A 26,467-nucleotide genomic window follows, 5' to 3' on the forward strand; every position below is an offset into this window, starting at 1 on the left:
TTTCAAAGAGCTTAGCGGCAGCAACAGCAGAAGCCTGCACAGATATTTCGCACAGCAACTGCTGTGTTTTATCCTGAAAAGACCACAGAGTTCTGCAAGTCTCTCACATTTCCACAGTAGATTTAATCTGCAAACGGTCTCCTCAGGAGAAGAGCTTTTAGGGTCACTAAGGCCATATTATTAAGGTACTAATAGGGAACTGTTTCCTAGCAGCACACTTTCTACTGTCACATCCAGTTTTGTTTTTCAAGCAGAGAACAGAGCTTCCACCACATCCTTAATCCATGGGTTTGGTTTTTTTTTTCTTGACTGGTAGTCTACCTTCCATGGGTTAATTTCTAGCAAAAAATGCTTAATTTCTGCAAAGAAACTCTAATAGGCATTGAGGCTGTTGAAGTGTTAGCACTTTAGACAGCTGGCATCTACGTGTGCGTCTGATTCCCCTCCCCTTATTGGAATTGAGAATGCAGCAAAATAATTTATCCTGCCCACCAAGCATACTCAGTCTCTCTTCCTGTCAGAGATGCTGAAATTTGTAACACTCTTAATGCTGTTGTGTCCAAAGTAAGATAAAAAATTGCTGTCAAGGATGACATTGATTTTCTATTACTATCTTTTAACATCTTCCCAGTAAGGGTAGAGCACAAGCCCTCTTTGCTCAGGGTGTTTGTGTTTTCTGGATCACAGAGGTCTCAGAGAGGATCGCACAAACACTAGTAACTCCACCTACCAGTGCATTCACAAGGAGGCTATCCAGATGCTGAGTACTGGTTAGATAGGATAAAGTTTACTGCTACTGCAAAGTGAAAGCACCAGAGATCCTCAAGCATCCTCCCAGCCAGGAGGAAAGGAATAGATACATCCATAAAGAAGAGTTCTGATCTCACAGTTCTTCATCATAAGACATTATCTAAATGCCGGGGACCTAGAAAAGGGTCTTCTGCCAAGAACTGCTAAGGGTATTGGATACCATCAAAAAACAACCGGAGTGACTGGTCGGAATGGGATTCTCCTTACAGCACAACACCTTCTGTTTCTGCAGCAGCAGTACGGTCTTCAAGTCTTCTCTGCAGATTTGCTCACCACTGGCACAAAACTACAGGACACTAAAGCTAATATTAGCAACCACAGCCAAAGTGCTATAACTACGGGCTCCAAATGAAAGTCTGCCTATTTGTAACTATAAACTCTACCAAGAATAATGAACTTACCACTTGGATAGGTGAATGAGCTCATGTTATCCAGAACTTAGGAAAAGAACATAAGGGAAAACACCATGAAGGAAGTTAGAGGCAAGTATTATATTCTCCACAAAACAGATTGGTTTTGCTGCAGAGAGCTCCTGATGCATACAGATCTTGGAGAATACCAGAAATGTACTCAGTGATTAATCCACAAACTGGCAAAGACAGGAGCATGAAACTCTTGATGTAGTTAAGCTGGTAGAGAAACTATAAATTCTAAACTGAGAAATGACAGAGTCAAGAGCTGAGGACAGCAAATCTAATCATCATCCTCCACATCACTTAATCTGTTTCCTTAATCCTTTTTTTGCTATTGTTTAAAAGAAAAAAACAAAGCAAGCAGTGAGCTAATCCAATCATTTATATTTAAAACACATGTACTAAGGCCTGTAACTGAATTATTGTACAGCTTGTTCTGAAGGTTATCTTTATGCATTGCTGGAGACCAAAGCAGTGAGGAATCACAATTGCCTCAAGTAAAATTCTGCACCCTGAGGATTTCTTAAAAAAAAAAAAAAAAAAAAAGAGACACAGATATCAACATAGCCTCCATCTTCGTTCAATCCTCCTGCAGGACCTGCACAGCTGGAGCAGAAATACACGCACCATGCAGTTTTTCAACTTTCATTTGAAACACAAACCCTTCCCTGTCCACCAGCTGCCTTTCCATCAACTTTTCTAACCATGAAGTACTTTGAAAAGTACTGAAGAACTCATGGGTGGAAATGTTTTATCAGTCCTTGTCTTAAGAAGCTCACAAGTGAGCAGATGGATGTCAGGAAAAGCTAAACAAACGCAGATTCACCAGGGGAAACAGAAGCAAGAGAGACATGGTAGGAGACGTGAACACAGAAAACCTGGGAGGCAGAGTTAACCTGGGCACTGGCAATCAGACTCATTTAAAAGGGGGAAAAAACCAAAAACAAACAAACAAAAAAATCAGTCAAAAGCCACGTCCTCTTTGACAGTCAAATTCACATACACAATCAGTATCCTTTTTGCAGCTGCATTTTGGATTCCTTTCCTAAGGAATCTTAGGAAAGACAGCAACTAGATCTAGAGAGATCCAGTTCTCATGGCTGGTGATAAAGGAGGAAGACATGACACTTTCAATGTGCAGAAGAGCAAACTGCAGTATAAATTCCTGAGGGTGAGCACATAGGGGTAAATAAGGACAAAATGGAATGGGGAGCTGAAAGGGTTTGCAGGAACAGTTTCTAGGGAAAATGAACATTAAGTTACCACAGTTGCCTTATCTCTAACACACGGATAAGTAGTGACAGTCACTATAAAAGAGATTTTTCAATTTATAGCTAGTAGGTCTTAGTCTTTCTTCCCAGTGTCTGTTCTTACATCAACATGACCTCACAAGAGAAGACACTGCTGGGTACAAGCTTACAGAAAAATTTCTAACACAGAGGTGAGAACATTCCATCTAGGCCAGCAGCCTGCTGAATTCAAGCCTAAAGCTGACAAAGGGTCTCCCTCTGCAGCATAGCATCTACTCCTGTTGCATTGTCAGACACTAAGAATTAGATGAGTCAGTCATCTTCATTTAGAGAGCAACCTCACAGACTGTTCTTGAAGAATAAAGTACAGAAAACTCTCCTAATGGTAGCAGGCTTGTTGGTTTTTTTGGGTTTTTTTCTAGCAGTCTGCAGTTAGAGTCTAATAGGCTGTCACTCCTGTAAGTGAGTTTACATCAAATTGGGAACAAATGGATTGAGCATAATCTCATGAGTGACCAAAAGCAGTAACTTGATTTGGGTTTAGAACATGAACACTGCTAGCACACCATAACCAGCACTGGCACTTCTGTTTTATCGTAGTATCATTGTCTTGATGATCACAAAAACTGACCATGCAAAACACTGAGAAAAGAATAGCTACTGCAGCTGCAGAGCTGGTAGGAGCTGAATGCTCTCTGAACCTTGTAAGGTGATGATCAGAATGTGCAAATGAGTCTACAGAACTAAAACCAAGTTCAGGTAATTCACCATCAGAAGAGTACTACAAGTAGTAGAACTGCCTATGCTGGGCTCTACATATCTAACTGAGAATCACAGAATTGTTTAGGTTGGAAATGGCGTTTAAGGTCACAGAGTCCAACTGCTAATCCAGCACTGCCATGGCCACCACTAAACCGTATCCCTCAGTGCCACTGGCACATCTTTTGAATACCTCCAGGGATGGTGACTCCACCATTTCCCTGGGCAGCCTCTGCCAGGGCTTAACAACCCTTGCAGTGGAAAAAAAAAATCTGCTATCTAATCTAAACCCAAACTCATTTTCAGAAACAATACAATTTTTCTTTTACTAGGAGATTAATTAAAAATGAAGATGTCTGCAGCAGGATTTTTTCTAACAGTACATTTCTGCCAACTGCTTAGGCAGTCTATACTGTGCCACTGAGAACTAAAGCCATGGCACAATCCAGAGTTCACCTACTTCTCCAGGCATTTCTACCACAGTACAGTGCAGAAAGAAGCTGCTCCTGATCTAAGCCATTGTATCACCTGGTCAAAGTGAACTTCTGGTTTCAAAGCAGCTTTGCATAACAATAAATAGCTTGCAGCACAATCTGACATTCAGGTCCAGAGCTCATGCAGAGATTCAGCCTCAGTTCTCATCCATAAAGCAGCTGTCCACAAACAAACCATTAGAAACCCGTGCCTCAAATAATGGCGCTACTAGTGTGAAGCCTCATTTCCACAAAACAGCAAACAAGAAATCAGCAAAAGTCAGGTGGCAGCAGTAAGGAATTCTCTTACCTTCCATGGCATATTTCATATCCTGGGCAAAAAGACTCCACATGACCTCTGCGCTGATCTTCCCAACAGCAAGCTCCTGAGGAAACCTGAGGGGACATTTAGGAAAACCTTGGCATGTATCAAGGCTCTTCTTTGTTCAGCTCTGAGCTAAATCACAAGCTGAAATGCTCACCATTACAGATGCTTCCTTCACCCTAGATAAATGAGCAGGTAGAAACTGGAGATCAGGGACTGGATTCTTTGGCACAGATTAAATAACCTGAAAGTGACACTGCTGTTGAGTCTGATTTTAACTCAAAAATCCAGGGCCTAGACTCTTTCACAGAAGTGCTGCATAGAATAGTTCTGGAAATGTGACCTCAATGTCTTGCCTTTTTTCCCTTTCTCATCCATGATTCTTTTTTCCTTTTTTTCTACAGTTACTAGGCTGACAGGTGAACACTAATCAGGTGTCTCCACTGCATTAAATCAATGATCACTAGGGCATAATCCAGCTCTTTGTGTGTAACACCTTGATAGCTAATCTCCCTCTCTCTGTTGGACTGTTGGAGGTGTATCCACTACTTAAATGGACCAGTTTCAGGTTCCTTTCCAATATTTTGCCAACCCTACCCAATGCAATCTCCCAATGCTGCACTGAATGCCACATTCCTAAATTACTGCATAAGGTGTTGTAACCATGGCACCACTGTGTGCATTAATGTGCATTAATGTGCATCCCAGAACTGCTGAACATCAGAAAAAAACCAAAAGAATTCTCATCCCATTTTCAGGTGCCTCCTTGAGTTCAGGATTGTAATAATCAGTGTGTTTGTGCTTGAACGTCATCTTAACTGAACCTTTTGAAACACTTCCATCCCAATCAAAAAGAGTTATTTATATAAACAGAGATGGATAAGACAGAAATACAGACAAGTACTTCTATAAATACACAGGTGACAGAAGAGATAGAAAGTAGTTTAACAAATAAAGCAGAGAACACAGAGACTAGCATTAGTCACAGGACACGGAAGATTCTTACTGATTCAGGACTGGGGTGTAAGAATTCTTGTCCTCTTCTATGATAGAAACTATCAAAGTGATGAGTTTGGGCCAGAAATCCAAGTTTCTGATGCTGGGGCCTTGTTCCTCAGGAGGAAGGTCCTGATTTTTGTTCTACAAAGGAAGGCATTGGAAATTTGAAAAGGAAGGGAAAAAACTGGCAAATATAGCTCATCATACAAATTCTAAACATGGATTACCAGTGGACCCTTTATTTTGAAGAGATTGAAACTGTTAATGTCTGCTAGCAACTTGTGTGATCTAATGCAAAACACAGTAATGTGCCAAACCATGCAGCTTACCAGTGGCCTCAAACCCAAATAATCCTCATTTTGTCATTTACCATGCCAACAGCAGGTCAGGCACTAGGGCACCTGCTGAGACATCATTTGCTCTAAGCTTGTTAGAAACATCCACTTTTGAGGCAACTGGGTTGATGACTATATCCACACTGACATATTGTACATGCATTACTGCAGAGCAGTCAGTAGAGCTCTTGTGGATCTGAAAACACTTTGTGTCTAGAGGTACCTCCTGGGTCCAGTGCAAGACACCAGATGCTAGAAAACAAGATAAAACTTCACTGCTTGAGGTTTACCTATCGTAACGACAGTTTTCATGATCAGTCTACATTTGCTCTAGAGTGCTTTTGCTCTCTCAAAGCTGCATCAAACCTTCCCTTCACAAGTAACTGATCATGAAACTAAAATACCCGAGGCTGGCAAAACGAATCATAATTAGCATAAAACAATTATCATTCTCTGCTTACTAATTAGTGCACATTAACTGATTAGAAGTTTTGTGCACTCAGAACATAAGTCACATAATGTTTGTTTGTGTTAGCTTTTTATATCAATTAGTAGTATCATTATTATCTTCAGAAAACCAGAAAGTTGGATTTCTGCCCACTCATCAGCTACTCACAGGATCTGTCTGGTACTCGCGACTGTACAGCTCATGACAGTTGTTGAAAATGTACTCGTAGGTGGAGTTGAGGCAAGCTTTTACACAGTCTTTCACTACCTGGCTGGCTCGGGGTGGGCTTTGCAGCTCTTGGACCTGGCAAGGAGACAACAAGAGAGAGTCAAACAAAGCACTGTTCATAAATCAAACAGGGAAGGAACAAGCTGCCCGTCTGGGAATTACCTAGGACTTGGTAGATTGGCTTTCAGTAACTTGTTCTGTCAGTGACCTCAAACCACGAACAGGTAGCTCAACCCAGGCATAAACCAGCAGTGACAACGCTTATGTCCCCACAGGATCATATAGAGCATAAAACAGATTTTTCAAGTGGCAAGGCAGATTCTTTAGAATAAATAAACTACATGTCTTGATAAGTATATAACCCCAGCCAAGCAAACACAATTCCTGCTAATTTTATAGGATTTTGCTATGAAGCCAGCAAGCAATCTTTTCCAACACTGGAAGAAAATGCAACAAGAATAGAAAGTCTTGCTGAACACCAAACACTTGTATGCCTTTTAAACACAAAAACTTTCCTTAAAGACATCTTTCATCACAAGCTTTATTGAACTATAAAACACACCAGAATCCTTAGGGACACGCCAGTTGACACGCCTTCTCCTTTTGCAACAACAGCTCTTTTCATTATTTCATTGTTATGCTGCTTTAGGAAAAGACTGCAGGGTTACTTTAAAGTAAATAGATATGAAGGCATCATCCTGTGAATAAAACTACAGTCTCAGACAATTTTGATATTGTCACTGACTAAACTTTTCAGAGTATTTCTGTAAAGCAAACTTTCATACAGACACATTGTTGGAACAAAAACTTTCAAAACAAGACCATCATTTATGCTTGGGCTTCAGACCCAAATTTTAAATCCTTCCTGAAACAGCCCAAATCAAAGACTTGCTTTGGTTTTGATAAGATAAAAATTACTAAGTGACATGTGCTAACCTACAACTGTAATTTAAAAACAGTTCAGAAATGAAAATCGGGAATTAAAAATAATCTCATTACACATTGCTAGAACAATGATCTTAACTACAGAACCAGAGCATTGGCATTCATAACAAGTCTTTCGGATCTCCACTGAGAAATACTATTCCACTTCAGTATCTTAAGCCTCCAAGAAATACATTTTAAAGTATTTACTAGATAAAAGATGGTGAAGAGATGATAGTGAGTGATAGTTACAGTTTCATAGGAGAAGCTTTCTAATGCTATTAAAAAATGGAAATTATCTTCCTAAACCCAGACAACTTTCTTTTTTCTTTTTTTTTCAATTTACTTTGTATCATATTCATGACTGAGGAATCCAAAGGGAAAACCAACTCTCATCTTTATAATGCAAAATATAGCGAAGATAAAATGTGGATGTTTACTACACGGTGAGCAGATCACTTTTTTTCCTTGTCTAAAGTACAACGACAGGAAGCAATGGTCTGAAAATGGGAAAACAACTCCTGTAGCAAAAGCTGCAGAGGCCCCATTCCCATCCCCACCCCTAACACTACCTTCATCCTGAAAAAAGTGATGCTGGTCAGTAAATCCACTGTAGACTTCAGGTCCTGCAGCCGTTCACGGCTGCTTGCTGGGAAGTTATTCTGTCAACAAAAAACAGAAATCCTGTTGGAAAGCATAGTCAGATCCATGCAAGGCTTCAAGCATGTGCTAAATAAGGAAAGTGTCTTGGAAACATTTCCTGCTTGAGAAGCTTGTACCAGTCAAAACAATGCTCAATAAATAGGGCCTTTTTGCAGCAGGAGCTTATCTGTTTGCTTAATTAAGTAGCTTCTCATGTGAATGAAAATTTTTTGGATGCCAGGAGACCGACAGCCCTCAGCAGCCAGAGATGCTCCTTGTCTGCAGAAGAAGCAGGCAAGGAGCCACAGCCTCACCACTGGCAGCCCTAGCCTCTTGCTTGAGATTGTTTCTGTGGGCCCTTTCCTGTCTGTACTCATCACTTGCGTTTTGGCTTCTCTCCTGAAACACCAAGAGTATATAGCAACCTCTGCAGAGAAATAAATTGGACTTAGAAGGGAAAATGAGCGCTGTCTTATGTAGGAAGTCACTGTCACCACTCAGTCCCTTGTAAGATCTAATCTGCCAAGACAAGCTTGTATCCCTCTGTGCCTACTCACTCTCTCTATTTATTTTACATACTCTGCCCATCACCCTTCTGTCTGTAGACTTAGCTTCCTCTTCCACTCTCTAGGTTCCACTGAAAGTGTAAGTACCATCTTCCCTCCCAGATATGATACATATGTGTGTATGGATGTGCGTAAGTATATTTATGTATGTAAATGCACATGTTGAATGCAGCAAACGTTGCATCTTCAAGCTGATGGAACTAGTCTACTACCTTTGTTATTTTACTTGCAGCAAGACTCATTTGTGTAGTTTCTTCCAATTTGCACATTCAAAAAATATTAGAGGAAAGTTAAGGATGGCAGAGGGAGAAGTTTTCATTTGTTACTGAGGAGTTTCAGAAAATTCACTGTCTCTTGACAGTAACTGGGTATTGCTGCAGTTCAGCTAACCACTGCAAGCAATGTAATACACTTTACAGTCATTTGTAGATGCTCATTTGCAGACAGCTCTACTTTTGGAGTTGAGTTGCCTACACATGACTCTGGCACTCAGTGTATTTACAAAACTCAAAGACTTCTGTGGGTCAAGGATTAAACACAAACCATGAATGTTAGGGACTGAATGCATGTTCTGATTAGGAATAATAATAAGGAAAAGATAATATTGTCCATTTTTAAATTCTAGCTCCTCTATGCTTACGTCAGCTAGAGACCATCCAATATACACACGTTGCTGGTCGTAAGCATTTAAAACAATGGATGAACAGCTTGATTAAACTAGAAGGGAGATATTTAATCTGCGTACTTTAAATTGTGAATTGTCATCTCCTGTCATGAAAGCCCAAAGCTAACACCTTTTTCTTCCCAAACTTAACTTTGCCTTCAGAGGTCTTAAAATAATTAGTAAGATCTCTCAAATTGTTTCAGCTATTTTTCTAAATATACTGCCAATTGGATAATATCTAAATTATTTAAATTACACTAGTCTTTCCTGGTCTTCTGTGTAATAACTTACTTGTTTGTCCAAGCTCTAGTCAAATTAGCCACCCAAAAGCAGCTTTTATTGAAGACCAAGCAAACAAAATAGGTACCATCACTACAGACTGCTATTACCATGTGTTGATTTTCACTCTGCTACTCAGTGGATCAATGCTCTCCTTCAAACTTCTCTTACTAGTATCACAGTTTTAGAATAGCTCTTTACACAACAGTCCTTTTATCTTCTTTTGCGTCTTGTCCCTTATTCTTTTTTCTGTCTTTTTAACTCACTTCTCTTAATCTGCTAGTGTTTATCTCCCTTATATATTTCATCATGTTTCAGATAAATACACTAATCAAAGAGAATTTACTTTTAAACAAATAAAATAAAAGTCCACATTTTGCCACTATTTTAAAAATTTAAAATTAATCATAGAATCATAGACTGGTAGGGGTTGGAAGGGACCTTTAGAGATCATCTAGTCCAACCCCCCTGCAGAAGCAGGTTCACCTAGATCAGGTCGCATAGGAACATGTCCAGGCGGGTCTTGAAGACCTCTAAGGAAGGAGACTCCACAAGCCAAATGGTGTGTTTCCCCTCTGCCCACCAGAATGCTTCAAAGGATTCTGTTTATTCTCACTCACCCTGTACATGGAGAGATCAATACGAAGTGAGTTATGAAGCTGGTCCAGAAGCTTTACAAACCGTTCTTTCTGTTGAGCAGAAAACACCAACAAACATCACATATCATCACTCTACAATTAGTATCCAGAGTAAGCAGCAAGATACCATGGAATTAGTGGAAGATCTCCAGAGAGCAGGAGGAAGCAATATGGATGCATGTGCAAACAGTATTTTGATTCTTGAATTTAATCTTATATTGTAATTATTTTTGAAGTCAGTGTAAGATCAGAAAAATACTTCATTACCATTCTGAAATAGAGGCAGAACAAAAACACCTCTGATTTCTAGTCTGCAATTTGCACCAAATTTGTATTTAAATGAAAATATTTACTTAGAGATGAAAGGAACAGGCAGAAAAGGGTCTAATTCACGGCAATATCACTTTGCTGGCAAATGTATTTTTCAAATACTTTTCCAGCCACTCACCAGTATCACATGTTATATGACAAACTTTTTTAACCATTGGTGAGACAGATTGTTTTTTTGTTTCTTATAGCAGTTGCTATTTTTTAAAACAAAGTTCTGAAACAATCACCTCACACTGTATGTTTTCTCAAGAGCATCACCAAAGAGAATAAACATCACAATGCATTATGCCGATTAATATCTAAAATTATGACAATGATAAAAATGTGCTCTTTGTCTAGTCTAGAAGAGCTCCACAGCTTCGTACTCCTCACAGACTTCATGCTCCTTAAATTAGAAGTTATTTATTGAATGGCAGAAGCATCATAGGCAAATGACAGAACTCCAATTGTAACATCACCAAAGACACAAACATACCCCAAAATTGGAGGCTGCAAAGCGGTCAGAAGCAGACACATTGGTGGAGGCAGTGGTGTGTGCATAATAAGCATTGATATTGGCAAGCAAGGTGCTCATCACAGCTGGAACGCCTGGGCACATGTATTTAGAGGAGAGACATGCAAAATGCCTGCAAAAGGACAGTTCTGTAAGTCATTCTGGTCTCTTCTTGAAAGCACAGCTTGATTCTGTCCCTTTAATGGCCCCCTTACGCTGGCTGGCACCATGAATAGATGGAAGTTATGTTTTCCCTCTCTCTGTATATCTCCGTCATCTCAGAGCTTTTTTTCAGAAAGAAGCCATCAGTACAATAGATATGCACAAAGCAGGAGAAATATCCTCACTACAGCCCTTTCCAGATCATGAAATAGCTTCCCAACTATTTGTTGCCAACAAATTGTGACTTAGATGGTACCCTGGGTCCTGATGCCATTTCCTAGAATCAAGCCTGACACAAGGAAATCTATATAATTTGCTGCGACTGGAGGCAGCCACGGGTTCTGAGGTAACATGATGAGGCAGCAGCAATTGGAAAGCATTCAAGCACAGAGAGATCACAGACTAGTGCTTCTGTGCTGTACTGATAAGTGATTCCTTAGGGCTAATCCTTCCAACCTGCAGGAAGTATGCATGGTCATTTGCATTTTCTCGTTTAACTGCTCTCATTAAAGGTGCAAGGAATCCTCCTGCAAGAAATCTCCAAATTACACCAGAAGCATCTGAGCTTGTGAAATCAAAGAAAATCTGTTAAGTTATAAGGGGGAAAATATCAGAGCTTAAGAGATCCAGTACTACAGGACATGCTAAGTAAAGCTCATTGCAACAGACAGGAGAGCTGGGCCATTTTTAAGTAGGAATCCTCACTGTGCTCTCTAACTAAATTTAGGAATTATTTTCTAAATGTAGCTTTCTCCCTAAGGGGTTCAGAATGACAACCATAGAATGGGTTGAGAGGGACTTTTAGAAGTCCAACTGCCCAGCAATGAGCAAGGCCATCTTCGATTCAGTCAGGTTGCTCAGAGCCTTCTCCAATCTTGAATGTTTCCTTGAATGACCTTTAATGATTACAGGGATGGGACATTCACCACCTCTCTGGGCAACCCGTTCTAGTGTTTCACCACCATCATAATAAAAATTCCTTCCTTATATCTAGTTTAAACTACTCTCTTTTATTTGAAAACCATGACTCCTTGTCCTGTCACTACAGGCCATACTAAGAAAGTCTCAGCTAAACAACCCCAGCTCTCTCAGCATGTCCTCACAGGAGAGGTGCTTCGGCCCTCTGAGACTCAAGAAACAGTAGCTTATCTGGTAGTTAAACTACATATTATTATAACCAAAAAAGCTTCAGTGAGACAACTCCACGGGAATTCACAAATCAGACAAAGATGATACTGATGGCTGAATGTTAACTACATGATACCTACGTGCCAGCTGGTCATTTAGGCACTTGGTAAAAAAAATAAGACACCTAAAAGCTTTACCAAGGCCAAAATACTTTTAGAAGGAAGATTAAAAGATAAACAGGAATATGCAGGAGTTACAGCATAGCAAATTCAAAGATTTTCCAGTTTGGATTTCAACCAAGAACTTCTTCCTCAGAATAACACAGCCTGAGGACAGAAGCCCAGAGAGCTGTTGGACCTCCATCTTTAAAAATTTTCAACTGAAAGAGACTGCGAGCAGTCTGGTCCAACTGCCCAGTTAGCCCTGCTATAAAAGCAGGGACTAGACCTCTGGAGGTAACTTCCAATTCTTTTCCACTTTGTCTTAAATCAATAGGCAGGGAAGGTGTTTGCAAGGTGATGTAAGTACAGATCATAACTCATTCAAAGATCCTGACACCAAAACTTTCATCTTCTAATATGAAAGAGTTCATTTCTGGCTGCTATATTTAGTATTGCATTTAAAATGAGAAACGAGCTAAGCATAGCACTACTAGTCTTTAACAGGAAGAACGGCTAATCCAAAATGCAAGTATAGTGGCAAGGAAAACACACTTTGAAGATCAAGCACTGCATTAGTCTATCTCCAAAGAGGACAAATCAGTGGCTCCATTACTCAAACTTCTATAAATGCCTTCACAGCACCTAGGAAATTAGTGACTTCAAAGTAGTCTATCAATGGCCACAACAGATGTGTTAGACAAACTTTTCCAAAACCTCACTTCTTCTCAGACCATTAGAGGTATCCCTGGGCAATATCTTTTTAACAAAGAGTTCTCAAATAGAGATTTTAGAGTCTTAAAACAGGAATGGCTCAGGTACTAATACTAAAATACGCCCACTTACACTACCAAAGTTGGTGTAATTCCTTAGAATTAGTATTAAAGGTGCTCATACAAACATGCTTAATTCCAGCCCTTTGTCAGACATTAATTTCTAAACTTTGATGAAACCAATGATTCAGAGACAGACAGTCTCTCCCCGCTCACAGTACGCCCCAGAAGAAGCAGCTGTCACTGTTCAAGCCTTCCGTTACCAACACATTTCATCCCGTAAATATTAACAGTCACAGCAATTAGCTACACTGACTATGTGCACCAAAGACCACACAAAATGCATCTTACGTCATGGCCTGGTATATCGATTCAATGCCGTAACGCATTGCAAATTCATCCACAATCTCTTGAGCTGTCTCATCAAAATACACCTTCCAGGCATCATCTCCTTTGGCATCAGGGATCTTCACCACCCCATTCCCTTGCACATCTGTGAGATGGTGAAAAAGGTTCTGAAATACAAAACAGGAATGAAATTATATATGATGCTGATAAAGCCTCCAAGTGAGTTTCATGAAGAGCTTGGAACTGTTAAGAATGTACTTAAATAAATTTCTTTGCTCTCTTCCCTCCATCTTTCCCCCTATCAATTATGTATTTTTCTGCTTCTACTTTCTCTTCTTTTTGAGTGCTTCTAGTTGAATTTTTTGTATGCACACCTACAACTTTAGCCAGCAGACATTGTGAATGATGCAGGGGAATGCTTCAGTGCAGTGAATCCACAGACTAATTAGCTTCCTGAAACCTACACATTTCTGTCCTCAGAATGAAATGTCTTAACATGGACAAGATATTTAAACTAGCTGACATAACAGATCTGTATCAACTTAGTAATTATTATTGTTATCATACAGCAGAACAGTCCAAACAGGTTTGGGTTTTATTTTTCTGAAGAGGACATCCCTAATATCACCTCTAACAACTAGATGCTTACATTATTATTCAACATAACCTTTCATTTTATCTAACACTGCAAAGGCTTTCAGTTATCATTGCTGTGCAGAAATTGTACATTCAGTTCAGTGGGTTCCTTGGTAATCCTCAAATTCAGATCACTCACAGATTCATCAGCCTTTCAGACAGCTGGCTCCCTGTGGTAAAGGATGCAAATGTCTAATGATCTCATTAGGAGCTAGACAACTGTCCTTTACATCATCACTATTTTTCCTGGCTAAATAATTCTAGCTGTAAATCATCTTAATTGTCTGATACAAAAATGAATGAAGGTGATACATACAAAGAGACTTTTTTGCAAAAATGGAAGGCAGAAAGTGATCATGCACATTCAGAAGGAAAAAAAACACAGCAGCTTAGCAAACAGAAGCCATCAGTGAATTAAAAAACAATAAATACGTATTGAAAGATAAAACACGGACTACTAAAAGAAGCCTACTGATGTCTTCCTAAGCTTTCTGTCTGTTCCCTGGTAAGGCCAGAAGACACCACAGGGCTAATCTAGCCCAGTATTTGGATAAATATGCTCTTGTAGGTGAACAATCTTCTGATATATCCATCCTCCTTTTCCAATCTGAATTTGCTTAAGCCTCATGATATTCTTCTATGTCAGGTGAAAGGGGTTGTGACTACTCTTATTTAGGAAGACTAGTCTTGTCTCCTGCCTTCCCTTTGATAGACTGAACACCATGCATCTGTAACAGAAAGGGTTTTTCCTATAGTCCTTCTCACAAGTGAGAATTCTCCCAACTTCTGCATCACTGCCTGCTCATCCCTGTTCACTCTGAGACTAGAGGTCAGTAACTAGTAACCTCAGCTTATCTTCTGTTCCCAACAGTTAGTTGTAGCTACACATCACTGCAGCAGCACAGAATTTACACCACTGAAATCTGCATCACAGAATCACAGAATCATTACCAATGGAAAAGACCTTTAAGATCATCAAGTCCAACCACTAGCCTCACAATGTCAGGCCTATCACTCAACAACAAGAGCCAAACACCTCCCCAGATCAGACAGTACTCATAGTATTTCAGTACGGCTTCTCTAAGGAAGATATAGGTATGGTACATACATATCCATACATAGTGAAAACAACACACTAGGAAACTCAGAGATTTCTCCATATTAAACTCATAGTGGGCACTGAGTTGGACCAATGCCTGATCTCTGTCTGACAGCACCACAGCAGCTGTGACAGTGGGACAGGTTGAGCCAGCCAGCCCCCAGCACCAGTGAGACAGCCTAAAGCTGCCTCTGCTTTCCTGAGAAATGCAGGTCTTACAGTTCTGCATGTTTCCAGGTCTGGGCAGCTGAGAAAAGAAAGCCCATCTAGGACAAGGAGGAACATTTCAAGGCAATAAAGGTCAGGAAATCGCTTCTTCAATAGACAAAAGTGATGGCTCAGATGAACCTGCTTCTTACCTCATGAAGGCAAGTGTACTGAATGTGATATGGAGCCACCTTCTCCTCGCCTTTGATCTCGACACTGATTTGCAAGCGAATAGCCCCAGACACTGCAGACTTATCTGTTCTTTTCTCTGGAAGGAAAAACCATTAGCAATTACAGTGTTGTTTGTGTTCTGAGCATGGCCTTCTTTGAGTGATGGCATTGGAAAAGAAATGGCTGGAAGCTCAGACTGAGCTTGTGGTCAGAGTCACTGTGGAGAAAAGTTTTCTTTCTTTCAAAACACCAAACGCTAAGTAGACATCAGCAAAACAACTGCTATCACAACTCTCCATGTGACCTATCCAGCCAGAATCATGTACATTTCTAGAAATAGGAGAGTTTTTCTGACAGCCAGTAGGTTTTGGATTCAGTCTGCTGAACAAGAACCATCTAGGACTGATCTCTCTTCTGGGAACAGGGCTGACTGATGTGGAATACGTCCATGACTTTACCATAGTCTAAAGCTCCTGGAAGCTGCTGGTTGTCCCTATCAAGATTTTGGACTGCCTAGGATGATTACTATGCATGTCTATTCACCACAATCTGGTTACCTGTTGCTACTTTCTAAACCATTCTGTTTTTGTCAATAAAGGTCTCAACAACTTCACAGAATCACAGAATGGTAGGGGTTGGAAGGGACTTTTAGAGACCATCTAGTCCAACCCCCCTGAAGAAGCAGGTCCACCTAAACCAGGTCACACAGGAACGTGGCTAGGCGGGTCTTGAAGACCTCCAAGGAAGGAGACTCCACATCCTCCCTGGGCAGCCTGTGCCAGGGCTCCCTCACCTGAACAGTAAAATAGTTTTTTCTTATGTCTAAATGGAACTTTTTGTGTTCCAGCTTCATCCCATTACCCCTTGTCCTGTTGCCAGATACCATATTAAAAAGGGATGCTCCAACCTCCTGACATCCATCCTTTAGATATTTGTAAATACTAATGAGATCCCCCCTCAGTCTCCTCCAGACTAAACAGCCCCAGATCCCACAGTCTTTCCTCATAAGGAAGATGCTCCAGTCCTCTTTCTAACTTTGCAGTCCAATGCCCTTGCAGGTCTCGCAGAATGATAAAATGCTTACACAAAACAGGAAACAAGACAGAAAATATATCTCCAGAAGACGTGTAACCCCACCCTGCTCCAAGCATTTTACCCACCACACTTTTCAGTGTCTGACAAGGAAAACCCATCTCCCATCTGACATGTTATACTCTTCATTTTAGCTGGGATCAAAGCCTTGCAAGGCGCTCCACAGCAACATCATATGCCAGCTGAGCATTTTTTCTTTTTAATTCCCTTTCTCGAAAACTGTCCAGATGCATCCATGTGCTCTCAAACATTCCAAAACTAACACATGACAACATGAAAACATGACACGTTTTCAGTCTCGAAGCCCTGCTCACCAAGGTTGTACCACACATCCATTTCTCCACTCAGGGTACGGACTTCAATAATTGTCTGCCCCAGGAAATCATCTGATTCACGCTTCAGTCTTTGCTTGACACGAGACTTGATGTCATCATCTTCATCCCACACTCGCACCTTGATCCGGTCAGAAGAATTATGGCACTCACTGTAAACAAGAAAAACATAATGTTGAAGAGCACACAATCATAGAATCATAGAATGGTAGGGGTTGGAAGGGACCTTTAGAGATCATCTTATCCAACTACCCTGCAGAAATAGGTTCACCTAGATCAGGTCACACAGGAACATTTCCAGGTGGGTCTTGAAGACCTCCAAGGAAGGAGACTCCACATCTTCCCTGGACAGTCTGTTCCAGTGCTCCATCATCCTCAATGTAGTCAATGTTTATATACTACATGCTTCACTCTTGACCCCCCTGTCCAGTAGTAAAAGGATGCATAAACAAAATGTAAACAAACGTCTATGTGTAGAGCCTCTGATAGGAACTACACAACAACTTGTTGGTGCACTCTAGACACTCTTGCAGAATAGCAGACACCACACTTCAGATGCATGGTGAAGGAGTGCCCTTTCCTGACAACAAGTCTGAAGCTGGTAGTTGCAAACTGGCTGTGATTCTCCTGCTCGTCCTCACTCTCAGCAGCAGCTCCCTGAACTCAGTGTGTTTCTGTGAAGACCACGATAACCTAGTGTGACAGTGAAGCTTGTAAGCTTGGCATATACACCCCCAAAGTGCCAACAAGCATCTCATTGGCTTCTGATATCTCTCCTCATCAATGACCTTGTGTTCAGCCACAGGTGCTAAGGGCAATGTGTGTCTATGCACATGCAGTATCTAAGATGGCATAGTCAAGGCCTATGACAAACACCCTTCATGATGTTTTCTAATAAAGGATAAATATTTCAGGTGGAGGTAGCTCTCTTACTTGAAGACAATCACAAAGCAGTAGTCTATTAATGTGCAATATATTACAATCAGATGATATAAACAGTGCTTGTGCCTGGGAGGAAATGGTGAGATACAGTAGTGACAAAATTGGTATTTAATTACTAGAATTGATTCTGCCTATTATTCACAGCTCAGACTGACACTTAGTGCTCTGAGCAGATCGGTAAAGACACTTCCATTAAAAAAAACCAGTTTACTATTTGCTGAATTGGCATCCTCCAGCTTAATGTACGTGCAGAATTTGCAGCCTCTCCCTTTTTTTAGGTGTTCAAATATCTTCTGTAGATCTAAACAGACTCCTAGATGTCAGAAGTGGGGAGAAGACCTTTATTACAAGAGCTCTGCTCCTTTACAGGGCATGCAACACAATAAAGCAATTTGAATGCTCATATTAGTCCATGACAAGGGTGACTACTCACCATAACCACTACAAATGTCTGCCCTCAAGGAAATAAAACCTATGAAAATAGGCAACTTCTGCTGCAGGCCTGTTTTCCAGCCTGCTTAACATTAACATACTGCATCTGTTGCTAAGCAACAGGGAGAGGAAGAAGTGGGTCAGAAGAGATCTGCTAAGGCTGGCCAAAAAGATGTGGCAGTGGCTGGTATTTGCATGTTCTCTACCAAGAAATCACTTTGGCTTCTGTTGCCATCATTGCAATTCACTACTGCTTAACAGACATCCATGCAGCTCCTACTGATTTTTCCAGTACAGAGAAATAGCTGGGAATTGTACAGAGAAAATTAGAAGGAATTCCATGTGCTTCTAATAACAGGTAGAGTGCATCGCTGCTTCCTGCCTTTGCTATGCAATCAAAGCTGTATTTAGAGTTCAGAAGAAAGATTGTTTCTCTCCCGACTTTATTCCCACTTTCCTCCTCCTCTACTTCAATAATGTCTTCCTTTAACAAAACCATGCAGCAAGCATTCACAAGCAGAGAATGCTTGGACTGCTGCTCTTCATAGCTCTCAAATTTCATTGGGTGTATTGCTGTATCTACCAACATCCTTATGCTATATAAGGATGTAAAAGAAGTTCTCCATTCCTAACACAGTGCACTAATGTACACTCTGGCTGTACCATACACACTGAGTGTTCAGAATTGCATGGGTGCCTCTAAGAAACAGGCTGTTGGACAGTGCCATTTACAAAGGACCAGTAAGTTAGCTCTTGACTTCTTCAGCTGTCATTGGCACACCAGTTCTTTGTTAGGACCTCTCTGATCTTTTTTCTTTGCTATCAATGCCGAGGAACTTGCTCATTCATTTAGGAAAGCATTCACTGCTTAGCCCTAAATCTAACTTAAGTGGTCCTTTATGCATCATCCCATGCTCCTGGAATGGCTGGTTATCATCCTTCGCTTGGCTACAGCAGCATAATTCCCTGATCAGTGCTACAGGAAACTTTTCAGTAGCATTCATTGAGCTACTAGAGTTCCCATTTTACCTCACCTTTCTCTGTTGTTTTTAAGAGACTGGTCAACTAATTTTCTTTATGATGCTCCCATGCCAGAGCGTGAGTCTTAACCCTCACTGCAGCTGAAAGGCTTGGGCTGATGGCTTACTCGTAAAACATCGCCATCTAAGTCCATAGCAACCACAGTCCTTGCTTTCAGTGAAGCAAGACAGTTCTGTCAATGCTAGTTCACCTTCTAGGGAACACTCCAAAACAGAACCATGAATAGTGAGGCACTTGGGCTTGACTGCTAACAGGCTTTCTAACTAACGAGAAATAGTTTCCAACTTGTGACATCGTCATGACTTCATGAAACTGTAGCTAACAAATTATACCACTAGAAACATTCCTCCTCAATACAGGAGCTGGCACATTTCTAAGGATGGTTGACCCACTTCTTGCTCTGTTTTTGTGAAGCTTGATTTCCCTGTGTGCATACATATATACATACATACAGCCTACGTCCAGGCTCTCACAGCTGACCTCCAACAGCTTTCATGAGAGGACACAGAGAGTAGAAACACACTGTGACGGTACTGCATGGAAGAAACTACCAAATGTTTTCAAGCCCCCTTCAGATTGAGAGAGACTGGAAACCAGATTCCTTTTGTACATGGCTCAGGAATTGTCTCTTTCTTTTATATCCATATTGTCCTGATGTTTGCAGTGCTGCCATTTTATAAAGAACCTATTTTTACATTTCAAGCTACCAAATCAAGTAACACTTTCATGAAACAGCACAGCAAATCTTTAAGAAAAATTAAGATCAAATAAATTGTGACTTCTTTTTTCCTTTAAAGTTTTTCTAGCTGAAGCCAGTGGTTGTAGAAGCAGTGGGAGCATCTGAGCCTGGTTCTGCTGACTTGCTCTCTATCCCACTCTCTAACTCCACCTTTTCTGTTATGTTCCCCATTGGCCTTACCCAACCCCAAACCACCTGTTTCCCACACACATTCCCTGCACTGCCAATACTCTGGCCTCTTCCCATGCCTAGTTAGCAACTGGGCTGAAGGGAAGCACGCGAGCACACGAAGCTGTAGTTAATTCTGGTCTGCACGCACAGTGGCATGCCCACACACACACTAATTGGTATATTGGTGGCTAAACAGAACAGGCAACTGCTGAATTTACACTATAGTGCCTCCCACAATGAAGTTAGCAATTTGTATCCTTCTAATCTAGTTCCAGCTTCCACACAAAGAGTGTAGAAAGCCACTCTTAGTTCTGAGACCTCTGCCTATCTGTAAAGGTTGGTCCAAATTGGCTCAGGTGATGTCAGGGGTCTGGAGTGGAATATTGCACACATCCTAAAAAGTGATCAGAATGAAAAAGAGGGGTCTAAAACTGACCAGAACACCACTTTGAGCTAATTATTCATACTATAAAGCAAAAAAAGCAATGACATTTGTGCTGAATTTGCTAATTATTTGCTGCTTGTGCTAACAGTTGCAGGATTGCATTTACTTCCACAGGAATGCTAAAGCCAAAGTCATTAGTCTTGTTAAGTTGTGGCAACAATGACAGTAGTAAGAGATACAAAAATATCAGGAGTTCACAAAACTATCTTTACCCAGAGTGAAGATCACAAATTTAAACCACAGAGAGTGTAAAACTGAAAACCTTTAACCTTCTGACACCATGAGCTTCCGCTGGTGAACCTCCACTCACATAGACAGATGCTGGTGAATAACTGTAATAGTGAAGATCCATTTGTATCACATAAGAACGGACATTTCTTCACAATCAATTTCTTATCTCAATAAAGGTTTTATCAACACATTAACCCTGCAGAACTCACTAAGTCCTCAGTTTCATTCCATTAATGCTGCAGTGACATCTAAACTTGGCATCTCTAAAATTAACTGGGCAGACTGGAGAGGTGGGATACCAACATGACTCTAACACTCCATGTGCCCACTTTAAATAAAGATGTTTCCTTAAATTATGTTGTTTTCTTGCCTTTTTTTTTTTTTTTTTTTGCATGATGAACAAGAAAGCCCAAAGGCTCTAAAAGCAGCCAGGACCCCATTGTGCTGGGTGGCTCCCACAGCAGAAGACAGGCCCTGTCTTGTAGAGCTGACAGGCTAAGAGAAAAAAGCAAGAAGCATGAAGCAAGATCAAACAATGGAAATGAGTGAGCAAAGATTTGCAGATTTAAAAGTAGGTGAGTCAAGTCCAGAATTAAGTAGTTTTGTTGTGTGTCAATACTAAAAAAAATACTGATGTTCAAGGAACCTAGTGAGTGTCTGTATGGCCATATCCTGTAAGTAGTTTCCCTTCTGTGTCACAGCAGATGCAGCTCTTGAGAAGAGCCTGTGAAATTTAATAGTCCAGTGTAGGGGACATTTCAGGCAATGGTAGAGAAAGAAAGTGCAGAGCTGCTTCCAGAAATAATGGAGGAAAAGTGTAGGGTGTGGAAAAAAGCACAGGAGAAAACATATCAGCAAGACTTTAGGATCTATAATCATAACAGGAGGAAAGTTTTGCTTCTGAGGAGTGCAGCTTCAAGAAAAACACAAAACAAAACCAAAACAAAACCACAAAAGCAGTCCTCTGGAAAATGAGGAAGGAAGGAGTAGTTGCAGGAACCAGTATGAGAAAGTCCAGTAAAGAGTTATAACTGCATGCACAGAGAGAGCAGAAAAAAACATTGTCTATGAGAAATTGTCCAGTTGAAAAAGCAAGAAGACTTGGGTGTGGTTCAATGAAGCACCCTGACATGGCCGGGTCCAACTGGCAGCTCTGTTGTGGCCAGCCTCAAATGGAATGGAAAGCAGAAAATTTTAGGTTAATTTTTAAACAATGCCATATTCCCTCTATTAGGCAGGAAAAAAAGACAGTAGAGAAAACACAGAAGGCAAAATTGGAGTAGTAAGAGAACAAAGCTCAAATCATTATTAGCTTAGAAGTTAAGCATGACAGAACAATAATATGCCCTGAGATACAGCTGTTGCTGCCTAAGAACAAAGAAATGAATTTTATGTTCTTACTAGCATGAAGCTCTTTTCTTAGGGGACCAAGTACAATCATTTTGCTGCTACACAACGTTACAACACTAACTGACAAATTAATGGTTTGGCTCTCCTCAATACAAAGACCAGATGAAGTGATTCTGAGCTTTACATCCTTAGCTATATTTTAAGTCAGCTTCTCAACAGGCACTTGCCACAAAGCATCAACTCAGTGTTCAAATTTAACTGTTACATTGGTAACAAGGTAGGGAAACAAGTGGCTTGTTAACAGCATGCTAGTTTCAGTATCTGCAGTATCTGGAGTAAAGAAAGAAAAACTGAATGGTCCCTGTCATGCAGCGAAGGAAGCTGATGATGAAGAATTACAGTGATGTTTATAAACATAGTGGTCTCAGAAACGGAAGTCTAAAATATAGCTCTGGAACAGGTACATATAACTGAAGGATGCTCAGTGTGATAATCAAAATCATCATAGAATCTTGGACTGGTCTGGGTTGAAAAGGACTTTCAATATCATCCAGTTCAAAATCCAGGCCATGGGCAGGACACCCTCCACCAGACCACATTGTTCAAAGCCCCATCAAAACCTGGCCTCAGTAGGTCAAAGAAAAATTGCAGAATCAAATACAAGCTTTTGGGTGACAACCCCGTACTTAGCTAAGCAATAGTAACATTCCCAAAGGATTAACAGGAATGTATCACAGAATCACAGAATGGTAGGGGTTAGAAGGGAGTTTTAGAGATCAACTAGTCCAGCCCCCCTGAAGAAGCAGGTCAATCTAGATCAGATCACACAGGAATGTTGGCAGGCGTGTCTTGAAGACCTCCAAGGAAGGAGACTCCACAACCCCTCTGGGCAGCCAGTGCCAGTGCTCCGTCACCTCAACCATGACATAGTTTTTTCTTCTGTTTAAATGGAACTTTTTGTGTTCCAGCTTCATTCCTTGTCCTGTTGCTAGGTACAACAGAAAAAAGGGATGTCCCAACCTTCTGATATACACTATTTAGATATCTGTAAATATTAATAAGATCCCCTCTCAGTCTCCTCCAGACCATACAGCCCCAGTTTCTGCAGCCTATCCTCATAAGGAAGATGTTCCAGTCCCCTGATCATCTTGGTGGCCCTCTCTCTGCAGAGCTGCTCTTCAGCAGGTCAACCCCCAGCCTGCACTGGTTCATGGGGTTGTTCCTCTGCAGCTGAAGGACTCTGCACTTGGCCTTGTTGAACCTCAGGAGGTTCCTCTCTGCCCAACTCTAAAGCCGTGAATGGCAGCACAGCCTCTGGAGAATCCGCCAGTTTAGTGCCATCAGGGAACTTGCTGAGGGTACACTCTGTCCCCTCATCCAGGTCGTTGATGAAGATGTTGAACAAGACTGGCCCCAGAATCAATCCCTGTGGAACTCCACTTTCCAGAGGCCTCCAACTCGACTCTGTGCCATTGATCACCACCCTCTGGGCTCTGTCATTCACCCAGCTCTCCATCCACCTCACTGTCCACTCATCCAAGCCACACTGCCTGAGCTTTCTGATGAGGATATTATGGGAGACAGTGTCAAAAGCCTTGCTGAAGTCAAGGTAGATGACATCCACTGCTCTCCCCTCATCTAGCCAGCCAGTTATGCCCTTGTAGAAGGCTATCAGGTTGGTCAAACGGTATTTCCCCTTGATGAAGCCATGTTGACTCCCCCTGGTAACCATCTTTTCCTTCATATGTTTAGCAACAACACTCAGGACGAGTTGTTCCATCACCTTTCTAGTGATGGAGGTGAGGCTGACCAGCCTGTAGTTTCCTGGGTTGTCCTTCCTGCCCTTTTGAAGACTGGAGTGACATTGGCCTTTCTCCAGTCCTCAGGCACCTCACCTGTCCTCCATGATTGTTCAAAAATGATAGAGAGAGGCTTATCAATTACATCAGCCAGCTCCCTCAGCACTCTAGGATGCATCTCATCAAGGACTTATTGACTTAAAAGCATTAAGCTTGGCCAATAAGTCTTTAACCTCTTCCACCCAGGGCAAGTCCTCTGTTGTCCAGGCCATCCTACTATCCTTGCTGGACTGGGCTTCCCAAGGGCTGGACTTGGCTGCAAAGACTGAAGCAAAAAATGCATTCAGTACTTCGGCCTTTTCTGCATCCTCTGTCACCAGCGCACTCTCTGTGTCCAGCAGCAGACCTATCTTCCACCTAATCTATTTTTTTTCACTATTGATGTATCTGAAAAACATCTTAATACTTTCCTCAACTTTCCTGGCTTAATTCCAGAAGGGCTCTAGCCTTCCTAGTTGCACCCCTGCATGCTCTGGCAAAGTTCCCATACTCTTTCCAAGAAATCGGGCCCTGTTTCCAGCTCTCACAGATGGCTGCTTTCTGCCTGAGTTGTCCCAGTAGATCCTTGCTCATCCATGGAGGCCTCCTGCCTCCTTTTCCTACATGTGGGGACACAATGTGTATCATGTATCTGCATGTCCTAGTAAAATACTGATTATCTGCTAGCAGGAGGCACTGCATTTATTTTAACTCAGTTACTCTTTTGCAGTGAGAAAACATACATGCCTCTTGCAAATTGTTCAGTGACAAGGTAATTTGTTCCAGGCAATGATTTCACACCCACCATTCAAAGCTTCAGACACAGCTGTACTCAGACAACTTCAGGGGGGCAATCGTTGTAAAATGGAGGAGTCATTCTGTCCCTAGGCCAGGAAAAGCAGGAATGTTCTGTTTGAATCCAGTACTTCTAGTGTTCACAGCCATTAAAGACTGGGGTACTTACTGAATTAAGGTACAGACTAGCAGCTCTCCCTTTTAAAACAGAAACTCTGTCCTGTGGTCAAGATTATTCTCCCATGCACTGTCTGCTATTGTAGCCCATTCAAATGGGTGCTCAGCTTCAGCTTGCACAAAAACCAAAAATCATTCTAGGAATCTTGTGTTTTCTACTGACAGTCTAAAACATGTCTAAATGGGGACTCAATCTCTTTTTCTAATTGCCTTGAATAGTGCAAAAATATCTTCGCTCTAATATTACTGGGCTATTTCCTAAGGAAATGAGAGTTACACAGACTTTCTGTGAAAGCTTCTGTTCTAACAACTTTTGTGAAAAAAATTACACTTAGATGGAGAAGAGAAACATGTACCAGCTGTTGCCCCTGGGAAGTCTGTAGCTGTCTGGCTCTCATGTACCAACCAATCCAGACAACTCAGAACCAGATGCAGTCAGGACACATAATGCCTTCTGTCCAGCCAGAGTTAAGGGCAAGGAAAGAGAGCTGAGAGCACAGAGAAGAAAGGGGTATGGCAAATGAAAAACGCTACCAATAAGCCTGCTCATCATAACCATAGGAAAGGGACAAGGAGTCACTGCAGAAGGGGAATAGGATATAAAGCCAAGGGAAGCAAGGCTTCCTTAGTGCATGCTCACAGAACATTTCTGCATTGCAGCAATGGCTGGAGTTTCCCTCCCATCAAGCTTCTTCCTGCCAGCATCACATACGCAGAGACTCTGCATCAAGCCTTCAAAACTCTGAACTGAGGAGAAAGATCAACCCCTATATTTTCACAGGTCTTCAAACTCCAATGAAAGACACAAAACCTCTCTAAAACAACATATTTCCTAAAGCTAAAGATGTAAATATATAAAGAGGTAATTTTCAGACAGAAACAGGACCTGCAAACTACTTACTCAGGCAACATGAATTGTTCATTAATCTAAGCAGATGCCGACAGTGACACAGGCTAGTAATGACCTAAATTGCACTTATAATGGAAACCCAAAGTGTTTTCAGTCTTCTCTTTTCTAAAATATGGTTCTAAATTTGGACTCCTGAATTGGGTCAAGTCTACTGCAGAAGATTTTTCTGAAAATACACAGAAATGGAACAAAGTCGTACTTAAGGAGATGCATTTAAGTTAATATACTTTTCTGTCCATCACTGTAAATAAGCACAGGAAAACTATTTGAAATAGGTTATGGCAGCCTTAAAATTTTTAAAACTTGTGTAAACCTCTTTCAATAAACTTTACTAAGTCTGTAGAAAGAACTATATCACTCACCTGTACATAGTCTGCCTCAATTCATGCCATGGATTACAGTCACAATGCTATAATTATAATGACTGATGCACACAGTATCCTGACTCTATATTCAACCTTTGAAAAAACACTGGAACTGTGATTATATGAAAGACACTGGGCACCTAATAAACACTAACTACCAAAAAGACTGTTCACTGAGACAAAGAGAAAATGAACAGCACTGGCACAGGTTAGTTACTGACCTGACACCGTCTCTACTCCTATAACTCGTGTCCACAGAAACGTTTAAGCATTTTGAACACTAAACTTGCCACCTGTCTGCTGCAAGGTAGGCTTGCACACCTTGTTCTCACTATGACAAATTAAGGTT

General features: G+C 41.1%; 1 protein-coding gene across 2 annotated transcripts in view; it reads right to left on the minus strand.

Annotated features, from left to right (window-relative positions):
* UNC13B (unc-13 homolog B) overlaps positions 1-26,467 on the minus strand; it is a 223,462-nt gene that overhangs the window by 47,951 nt on the left and 149,044 nt on the right. For both annotated transcript variants that reach the window (XM_062017878.1, XM_062017877.1), the window contains exons 17-25: positions 16,665-16,834; positions 15,240-15,355; positions 13,149-13,312; positions 10,559-10,709; positions 9,736-9,804; positions 7,537-7,626; positions 5,981-6,115; positions 5,037-5,170; positions 4,016-4,101 (exon numbers count right to left, since the gene is read on the minus strand). In XM_062017878.1, coding sequence (XP_061873862.1) covers positions 4,016-4,101; positions 5,037-5,170; positions 5,981-6,115; positions 7,537-7,626; positions 9,736-9,804; positions 10,559-10,709; positions 13,149-13,312; positions 15,240-15,355; positions 16,665-16,834 — 1,115 coding nt within the window. The remainder of the gene's footprint in view (positions 1-4,015; positions 4,102-5,036; positions 5,171-5,980; positions 6,116-7,536; positions 7,627-9,735; positions 9,805-10,558; positions 10,710-13,148; positions 13,313-15,239; positions 15,356-16,664; positions 16,835-26,467) is intronic.

This window comes from Colius striatus, chromosome Z (genome assembly GCF_028858725.1).
Source record: "Colius striatus isolate bColStr4 chromosome Z, bColStr4.1.hap1, whole genome shotgun sequence".
Lineage (NCBI taxonomy): Eukaryota > Metazoa > Chordata > Aves > Coliiformes > Coliidae > Colius > Colius striatus.